Source organism: Zootermopsis nevadensis, unplaced genomic scaffold, assembly GCF_977971745.1.
Source record: "Zootermopsis nevadensis isolate Lab colony 2312 unplaced genomic scaffold, Znev_1.0 Znev_ptg000002l, whole genome shotgun sequence".
Lineage (NCBI taxonomy): Eukaryota > Metazoa > Arthropoda > Insecta > Blattodea > Termopsidae > Zootermopsis > Zootermopsis nevadensis.
In genome coordinates this window covers 23,294,534-23,304,861 of record NW_028259134.1, presented here as the reverse complement: position 1 = coordinate 23,304,861, position 10,328 = coordinate 23,294,534, and the positions used below count along the sequence as shown (strand labels likewise).

The following is a 10,328-nucleotide window of genomic DNA, read 5'->3' as shown; positions in this document are numbered from 1 at the left end:
AACAGCGATTGAGTCGCATAGTTTTACTCAGGCATTAAATTAATTGATCAGTCGTCAGTAAGGCGACTGTGTGCAGCGCCCTTAACGGCATCGCTCGATCTCGGCGCGGCTGTTGAATTCTAATCTCGTTAGGCAAATAAGTCCCTGAACTTCATCAGGGTAAAGCGAGTCCAGATTCCGGGTAAACAGAGCGAAATTCGAAAACTTTTTTCTCTTTTGGTTGGAATTTTCACAGCATCCAGCTCGTCACGTGATACGTAATGAAACCCAAGTTGGGGCATGCTTGTTAACTGTGTCGCCGGTTGCATACCGCGTTCCCCCCCCCCCCCATTTCTGTTAAAATTACTGGAACCCTGTATTTAAAAAAGGGCATAAGTCCGTTCCTGCTTTGGTTTTTAAATAAAATTGTAATTTGTGTATGAGAATAAATATTCGCAAAGATGCTCTTAAATGTACCCGAAAAACCAAATTAATTAGATAGAAATCAAGAGCACAAATTGTACCGAGAAGGTTCATAGTTGTGAGCGGTAAGCTTATATAATTATGGAGAATAATGGTGTAATATTGTGAACTGTAGCCTGTCCCAAGCATCGGAATTTTATCTGCAGAGCTGAATCACCGATGATTTGGTTACTCACAGACGCATTAGGGACTTTGGAGACTGAATTAACACACACGTTATTAAGTAAGCTGTGGTCCCAGAATATGCCGGCTTTGTGCCAAGGAAAATATTTCAAAATTACGTGCAAATTTGCGCCTTTTTATTGAACGACCTAAAATTTATATTAATACGAGAAAAGAACAGCTTTTTAAGGATTTCAACTTTTTCCTTTCCTTTTACAACGTTAAAACGACGTAAAAAGTTCTTACGTAAAAAAAAAAGAGTGTGAGAATCATATAATTTCATGGGAGTCCGCTAGATGTCTCTGTGTGTACAACATGCTGGTACAGAAACATGGCGGGTGTTTGAAATGTTTTTTGGCTGTAGAGAGAGGGAATGAGCCGGCCTTCCTCTGCCGGCAAGTGGGGGACCGCTTCTGATTGGGCGGCGTAGCGTGTTCCCGGCCCTAGCAGCGAGCCTCAGTGCTGATCTAGCTGGCGAGACGACAGTGTGCGAGGTCGACGGCGCGGAGACTCGTCCAGTGTCGAAACGCGAAGTGTTTCATCCAGTCGAAGAATCATCGCAGGTCTACGGATAAGAAGTGATGACACAGTCTTATCTGCTGTCATCAAAATACAGTGATTAGAAGTGAATGTTTGTTTTTACGCTGCAATTTCATAATGTAATTCTGTTCTTCGTTTTATGATTGTAATAACGACTTACGCGTAGGCAGATTTTGTTTCGTCATTAGTAACTTATCTTCTCAGTGAATGTAATTAAGATTTGTTACTTTCGAAGAAGAACGTTTCGGTTTTGAACGTTCAGTTCATTGTTCAAAATATATCGCTTGAAACAGTTGTTTTCAACAATCGCATTACTGTTTTAATTTCGGGTGTAACGCTACCATTGTTGTGAAGTGATATCATTATTAACTCACAAAATCTTTGACCAACAAAAGTTTTAATACAGGCAGAGAGAATTGAATGATGGTTTTTAATTCTGACGTCTTGCTGTCGGCTCAGGGATTCTCGTAAGTGTCGTGTGTTCTGACAATTTAAACGTAACGCGTGTGGACATTTGTGACAATGGAAGGGAAAATTAATTTGTCCGGATTTGTTGGGGCCGCGGTGTTCGTGTGTTGGTTTCTGATGCTGTCCGGATCTTCGGGGACCTTCATCAGCGGCGAAGAAGCCCTCGGGTCTCCGTTGAGGGTCGCCCAGTGTCGCGCGCAATGTTTGCAGGCGGTGAGTACTGAATTCTGCGATTTTTCGTGTCCGAGCGCGATTTTAACTCGGCTTTAGAAGTCGTGAAAGAGAAATTAGAACGAGGGAGACCGATCCGTCGGCCGAGACAGAGAATGACAGATAAATTCGGAATTTATGTTGACAGTAATAAAGACATTACGACTTTCAGGTGACGAATGAATGTTTAAACATGTTATTTACCTTTGGAGAATTAATCAGCCTCTTATTTGATATTTGGATTTTAAATATAAAAGTCGGTTTCAGATTTTTCTTCGGTTAAGAGACGCGGACAACGAGAGGCATGTGGCTAGAAATAGAAAGTGACGGCGGATCAGAAAATTCAAATCCTAATTAATGATAGGTCGTGTTTATAATTACTGCAGTGAGAAAGAGGCCTAGCGTAATCAATCATAACCTGCCAAAGAATTTGGGTTCTGTTTTCTGATGTAATTCGAGGGAAAAGTTCAGACTGCGTTATAATCAGATTAAGGGCGATTTATTTCATGAAGTGACTTGTCTTCAGGGCTGTAGCGTTTACCGACGTTTCAGAGGTACTTGCTGCGTCACTACGCTGTTTCCCATTGGTCTCTCATACGAAATGTCGGTGCTGTACGCGTTTCTGGAGTGGCTCTGCGTCTTGAAACATGAAAAAAGTGCTCTGAGGACGCGAAACAGAATCCAGCTCACAAAAACAAGTGCCTACGGCCTCAAGGTTGCAGTCAGGTAGAAAAATAAACGCGGAGATCGGCAAAGCACTTGTTCCACTCTTAAATTCCACGCTGCCAGGGGTTGGTGAAACAGTGGAACATTTTACATACGAAGGCGCTCAGAATAATGACGCAAAGACGATTCCTCGAACGCCGTCTCGTTCCTTGTACGGGCCCTTCTGACGACAGACACGTAATATAATTAAATAAAATGGAACATCGTAAGGAAAATGCCCTTTTATTTCTAATGGGCGTGAAATAGGCTCTTCGACGTAAGGAAGGAGGCATTTTGTAGGCTGGGAGGGGAGGTAAAACTCCACGTATTCCCTCTCACCGATCGTCTGACCTGGTAGCGAGTATGCCGACTGAGCTACCCCGATACGTCTCTGGATTTTGGGCTCGTGCGATGTCCGTCCTCACGTAAATGCTTAACGTCCGCACGACAGTTTAAAAACAAACGAACAATTACAATTGCCAGTTTCGTATTTTTACGCGCTCGGGTTTTAGCGTCGACACAGAAACAAAAGACGATTCTGGAAGAACGGAACATCCAACTCTCTCCAAGAATAATAAAAACCTGAACCAACAGTGAACGGAAGTTTCCAGTCAGGCACGGGGTGGATGTCGTACTCTTAGATTATTTACAGTTTCGTTTTATAAATTCTTTTACTGAACATAGACGAATTATATTTGGCCAGAACTGAACAGATTAACCCCACAGCAATCCATAAAAAGGATTTTATCAGCTCCAGAATTGAGAATATTACGTGAATAAGAACTTTGTTGTTATAATCGGTCGAGCACGTAGATTGTGTCGGACGAGACACTTTATGGGCGATGATGGTATTCTGGGTCTTGACACCGTGTCGAGGAACATGCTGCCTTATTCTTCAGGGCTCCCGCTGACTATAATATAATAATGCATGATTAATTTTGTTGGAAGTGAAAATTATGCTCGTACTTTGTTCAGCAAACGGAATGATACGGAAACACCTCAGTGACGCAATTTCACGAAGTTTGTTTAAAACAGCTTAACATTTTCGTTTCGTTTTGTAACTTCAATTCAGCAACGAGAATAATATATTTTAAACGCTGAATAAAATATTGATATACCACAAACATGGCGGAGAATTATATTAACCCGTTCTGGCGTGGATTAGTTTGTGCGTGAACACTTTGATATTCTGTCTCGAAGTGCGGGCTCTGTTCTTGTACAGCTGTTATAAATTCCAAGTGAATAGCACACAAATGTTGTCACGCCATCCCCAGCAGTCGATCTCAGCGGGGGGCGTTAACAAGGGTGGCTAGCAACCACCCTTCGCCGGCATGATAGATATTTATCATGCTGTAATGTTCAAAGCTGGTCCTCCCTGCAGATACCCGAATTAACCTGGAGGGTATTTGCTTAGATCACGTCCCGATATGCCGGGGGATGACGAAGACACCCCCCCCTCTCCCGCCCTTGTTCACGAACTTCCCTTTGCTGGTTCATGGTCCCTGAAGGACAGATCATGCGGGAACAAGTAAATGTCTCGCGTCATTGGGGTGATCGTCGGAAACAGCGGAGAGACAGGCAGAGAAGAAATTAATGTGAAAAGGGAAAGATAAGTTTGTGAACTGATCGGTGTAACAGTACGTCTTTCAAGCCGAAATTCGTCTAAATAATATTTTGTAGAAAATTTGGTCCGTACCGCGAAGAAAACACTACACTTCACCATTGCAAAGATCAACTGGTTAACCTTGTTTAAGGAAATAATACGACTAAAACGCTAATTAACCTTTGGAGCCGAAGCTCTTTCAAATGAAACTTAAGAATTCAGTCCGTACCGCGAAGAAAACACTACACTTCACCATTACAAAGATCAACTGGTTAACCTTGTTTAAGGAAATAATACGACTAAAACGCTAATTAACCTTTGGAGCCGAAGCTCTTTCAAATGAAACTGAAGAATTCAGTCCGTACCGCGAAGAAAACACTACACTTCACCATTACAAAGATCAACTTTTTAACGCTGTTTAAGGAAATAATCGACGTTTACACTGAGAATCGTACGAAACACGTAAATACAAAATGAAGTCTTATTTGTTGCAGGCCAAAAATAGTCCCATAGTTACCACTGGCCTTTAGAGGGGCGATTAACTTGGCAGACAAAGTAATGTTACTTTAGTTGAAGCAGAAACTATTTTCATGCTATGAGTGACTTACTGTCAACAGACCTCTAAAATCCACGTACGGCAACTACTTGGAATCACGTTCACGCCTTCCCGTGCCATTTCCTTAATATCATTTTAATATTATCCACCCATTCATTTCTGTGTCTACCAAGTGATTCTTTCTTTTCGGATTTCCCTAGCCAAATATTTTGTGTTTTCCACTTCGTTCGCGCTTTCTACGTTCTTTGGTTTCTCTTTTAAAGACGCTCTGACTTTGGTCCGAAAGCTCACAGACCGATTTCCAATTCTTCCCGCTTTTCCCGCTTCTCCCGTCTTTCGTAATGGCTTTGACACTTCCGTCCTTCCAATTTAATGCCATTAAATGCCATTGATTATATTTTCCCTCGGGTCGGATGCAAAATAGGTTTGTTGGACTTAACGGGGCTTGTAGTGTCGCCCGCCAACGCCTCCGTTTTAAGCCCCGGAGTTTAGCGGGGATCGAAAGACTCGCTCTCCTCTTGTTCACGGACATAGGCGTTTTTTACGCGTCAGAAAGCTTCTTATACGCCCGTGGCCTTCGCGTATTTCAGACCCTAAATCCCTTCCGTGCATTCCCAGCTATGAGTTGCGACAATTCCTGGCAGGTGCAAAGCTTCGACTGTCGTTTGCGCCACCATCGTCAGGGAGAGGTGGATAAAACGAAATAAAAAAGGGGTTGTGACGTTAACGTTAGCCCTTCCGAATGTTTTGACAACGTGACGAATTGTGATTAAAATTTGTAAATGGCGAAGTTTACACCTAAGGCCGTCGGACGAAATTAATAATTTGTTCGTATCAGGGCAATTTTAATTTTGCATTCCATGAAACGAAAATGTAATTTAATCGATGATATTACAAATGACTCAATGTAAAAGAGAACTGGTACAGCTATCCCATGAAGGTCTAGATATTTTATTTACATTCGTTTCTGTTATTCCATTATTTAAAAAAAATGCAGGTAAATGTAATTTCTTACGACGTTCTGTGATAAGCTTCGTAACATAAATTTTTTGGGTTTACGTCTTAAACGGCATTTGTGTGGCGTCTATGGTAACCATAAGACACGCAGATAACATCTAAATCTCAAATTATGAGCGGAAAAGGCTGTTCTGTACACGTAGACACAAATGGAAAGATAATATTAAAATTTATCTTAAAAAAAATAATATGTGAGTGTGAATTCTATTCATCGAAGGATAGGGTCCAGTGGCGGGCTCTTGTGAACACGGTGATGAACTATCGGGTTTCATAAAGGACTGAGAATTCTTTGACTACATGAGCGACCATCAGCTTCTCAAAAACGATTCTGGTTCACGGAGTTAGTTGCTTATTCCTCTGTCTAAACAAATCCCCTCTTTCAGCAAGTTCCTGGTCGACTTCACACCTCCTACTCGCGACATGGCAACACAAGATGGACTTTTACAAAAAAAGAGTTTATCTCTGCTTTCCACTGCAGTTCAAACTTTCGGAACATAAACGTTTTATAGACGTCATAAAAATTATTAGTGTTCGCTGAATCATACGACTTCTATGTCAGCTGTGAGGGAAGTGGCTGCTACCAGGCCCGGCCGGTCTGTTTCGTCTCCGGGGACGCGAATTTCTACTTGTATTTCCTGTTACGTGCGTGTGCGCGCTGATATTAAAAGTCAATACACTCGAATACATTAATCCTTTGAAGCCGAAACTCGTCTGAATTATATTTAATAATCCGGTCCGTACCGCGAAGAAAACACTACACTTCACCATTACAAAGATCAACTGGTTAACGCTGTTTAAGGAAATAATCGCTGTTAATTCTGAGAATCGTACGAAACACACAAATACACAGTGGGGAAAACGGAAAGTTGTCGATTATTGAAGCAGGTGGTACGTATACTTACCATTTGGATGTACAGAGTCGCTGAATTAGGCTCTAAACCCTTTGAAATCAAACGCGTTTGATGTAAGATACATTTCCGGAAAGTCTACAAAGAAATTTAACCCAGTGTCAATGGTAGACTGAACCCCTTATTAAAAACATGGTTTATATAACAAGTTTCCGACGTTTCGGTGCATTCAGCTTGGCAGTTCTGCTAGCTTTACGCTTGTTTCTGTAGCTAACATTTTTTTTATATTTCGAATGGACAAAATGTTAATTCTTCTCTGTCCTTACAGTTTTACTCTCAAGGCCTATCTGTTTTGTTCACTGTTTTCGTCGCTTGTTACCCGCAGTTCCACTTCATTCGACATTTCTTCTTGCATTGAATATATCAGTCTTCTTTTATGACAGTGTTTCTTCACGTCGAGAAACATTGAAATTAAAAAAAATCTGCTCACGAATCTGGTCTCCGTTTTTAATATCGGATCTATGGAAAATAATTCTTCGGTATACGCGTTTCGTATTACACGCACGCTTATGCATCGTGAATCGGTGTAATTTAAGAGTATTATTTAAAAAAAATCGTAATTAAAAATGTGTCTGAGAAGCACGCAGCATAATCATTATCATCATTACGATCTGTAGTCATTGGGTGTCGAATCCGAAAGTTTTGTACTGTGATGAACATTTTTCCAAAACTTTTTTTAATCGAGGTGACTTTTATAGGAAAATTTTTTACTAAAAATGCAACTTTTAGTAGAATTTCGTATCGATAAAAGCGAATCATAAAATTTGACATGTTGAATTTGTGTGCGGAATTATGGGTCCATGGCGGACGGATTGTCTACCTGTTTGAAAGAAGGAATTTTCTCTTTCTCTCAAGCGAGCCTCGACGCGTTCCTACCCTCATATTTTGACGAGTGACGCCGTTTGGTACACAGACAGACTTCCGGTATAACAAACTTTAATGCAACACGTGGCTTTGTGGTGTAGTTTATCGGCCGTCCGCTGAAGCAAAATGTCTCCACCGTAGTGACAAGTGTTTCTGGCAGGTATTAGGTAGGCCGTGTGTATAAATCGGTTTAAGTTCAAACTCGCATGTTTTGGCAATTACGCACGTCAGAGGAGGCGAATTCTCTCGCCGAAAGCTCCAAAACACGAAACACGCAGGCGCGATAAAAATCTCGAGCTATTCGAACCGTTTAGGCATTACAGGTTGAAATTAGTTTTTCGAGTTGGTTCACGCTCTCGCCCCTGAACACATGAATATCGCAAGGCGCTGGTGTTGAATTTCGTCCAGACTTACTCGCACATTGTACCCGTAAATGAGTTTCCTCAGACACACTGCTACCAACCCAGTTTCGCTAAACCTCAGGGTTATTTAATGTCTCGCCGTTGCCAGGAGTGTGCGCTGTGTAATCTGATGGAAGGTCCTTGCTGCCTCTGAGCTGAGATTTGAACCCAGGACTCTTGTGTGGCCATTATCGAAAAAAATGAGAAGTCGTAATTGGTTCAGATTATTCGTGTCTCTGTGCCTTGAGAGACCCATGCAGCATCCGGGGGGGAATCCCCCTCCCCGGTCTAGGCACTGAAAGGCCACGTGTAAGATCCCCCCCCCCCCCAGCGCCCCTCCTCCGCACACCCAAGTCGATTTCCACAAAAGACGGGAAATGAATCATTAAATGAACCACATCAAAGAAAACACAGGCGTAGTGGAAGTAGAGCGGACGGTAGAGTTCGCCTACCGCCGGCTTCTCCCTGCTAATTTGAAGGGAGAGAAAGATTCCAGTGCCTCCGGGCTTGTCGGCCGGCTCTTGTGCTGAGTTAGCGCGGACACTGGCAGCGAACGGACGGAACAATCGAGACGAAAGAGGAAACTGAGAGAAAGATTAGGAGAAGATAGACGGAGAGAAGGAGGGACTTTTGAACGAAAGAGAGAGAGAGAGAAGAGAGAAAGTGGGGGGAGTAGCGATAGGCACTACTGCAATAAATGGGGGAGGGGTATAAAGTTGGTTGTGGGCTACGAAGGTTCCCAGGCAGTGCCCGCTCGTCCTTCTGGTATGAATAAGTTTAGTGAGGACAAGGGATTTAGGAGACAGGATGGGGTAAGAAATAGGGTAGGGGGGAGTTGATTCGGGTCTTTGCGTTAATTTTGAATTTTGATATTGGCCTTGGGGGTGGCGTTAGGAATAATTTACGTTAATTTTGGGGGGGGGGCTACTATAGAGCGGAATTTTGATATTACTCTGAGAGGGCTGCATGGGAGGCATGCAGAGCAACGTGGAGTTTGGGTACCAACTCAGCATTTGCTCTAGTACCGAGGAAAACCACGGAAAACCTTGGTCGAGTTGGCCGGTCGCAGGACCTTCCGGATGCGTGCTGCTGACTTCTAGCCAGCAGTCCGGCATTTAAAATCGCGAGCCCTAACGGTAGCCTCTGTCCGTGCGCTTCCTTTATTAAAAACTGATACATTTTTTTTTTTCTTTTCATTTTTACAAAGATATGTTTTGGATAAGAAACGACCAACTTGGCTCGTTGCTTATCCAATTACAAAAGTTTCAATCCATATTCCATAAATCATTTTTCCATTTTCTTGCCGTGGTCGTCTTGTGTTTGTTGGTTCGCGGTCGGTCCAGCGTAGGGGAGTGGTCGATGTGACCGCCTATGGACTGGACCCTCCGGGGTACCTATAACGGGCTGGTGGTGCACTGTAGTGGGGGCTACAAAAGAAAAGCCGAGGTTTAGCTGCGTTTATGCAGGAGGTGAAGGAATTTTAAGGTGTGCTGTTGGGCTAATGTTACAGAACAATGTACTACAGAGGCAATCCTCTGACCGTTTATTGAGCAAAAGGATTGGAGGATTTCGCGGGTTGGGTCACTTCGCAAGAAGGGCTCGGGGGCGGAGGTATTTGTCAATGCTGGGATCGTACTGTCCTAGCTCTTGAATTTGACTGTTGTAGCTGATGGCCGATTTCAAGTATAGCCTATTCGCTAATCCTTTAATGTAATTCTTGATCAACGGCATTCCGGTCTGTTCGTGTAGGGTACTGATTGGAGTAACCCTTGGCAATTTGGTTATTATTCTGAGGACTTTGTTCTGAAATGTCTGAAGTTTTTGTAAATGAGTGTTAGCAGCGTAGCCCCAGGCGGGGGAGGCATATGTCAGTATGGACCGGAGGAGTGATTTATAGATCATTAACGATAAATTAACATCCATTCTGGAGGATTTATTGAGTAAAGGAAATAGTTGCCTCAGTCTGAAGTTAGCTGTACGGAGAATGGATGATATGTGGGCCTTGTACGTCAATTTGGAATCTAGAGTGACACCCAGATATTTGGTTTCGGAGGTAAAAGCTATGGTTTTATTAAAAAATTTTACGGTGGGAACATTGCAGCGATAGTCGCGTAAACGTTTTGAAAACACGGTTGTGGTGCACTTGTCAATGTTGATCTGAATTCTCCATCTCCGAAACCAGGGTTCCAGAAGGCCTATTGCTCTGTTTAATTTCGTTATCGCTATGTCTAATTTTCCTGAGCGAGCACTGATATTTGTGTCATCTGCATAGATTGAGATGGACACGTTGGAGTCATTCTCAATGGATGGGATGTCATTTATGTAGATGTTAAAAAGTGTTGGCCCGAGTAGGCTACCCTGGGGAACGCCGGCCCTGATGGGGCGGCAGCTTGAGTGAGAGCTCCCATGTGAAACAGAAAATGAACGGTTCT

The 10,328-nt window shown here is 42.9% G+C and overlaps 1 protein-coding gene across 2 annotated transcripts in view; it reads left to right on the top strand.

The window, feature by feature from the left end:
* Nucleotides 1-1,074: 1,074 nt before the first annotated feature.
* The window catches only part of LOC110840395 (uncharacterized), an 86,789-nt gene continuing 77,535 nt past the window's right edge, over nucleotides 1,075-10,328 (top strand). For both annotated transcript variants that reach the window (XM_022085397.2, XM_022085395.2), the window contains exon 1: nucleotides 1,075-1,845. In XM_022085397.2, the coding sequence (XP_021941089.2) occupies nucleotides 1,687-1,845 (159 nt within the window). In that variant the 5' untranslated portion in view covers nucleotides 1,075-1,686. The remainder of the gene's footprint in view (nucleotides 1,846-10,328) is intronic.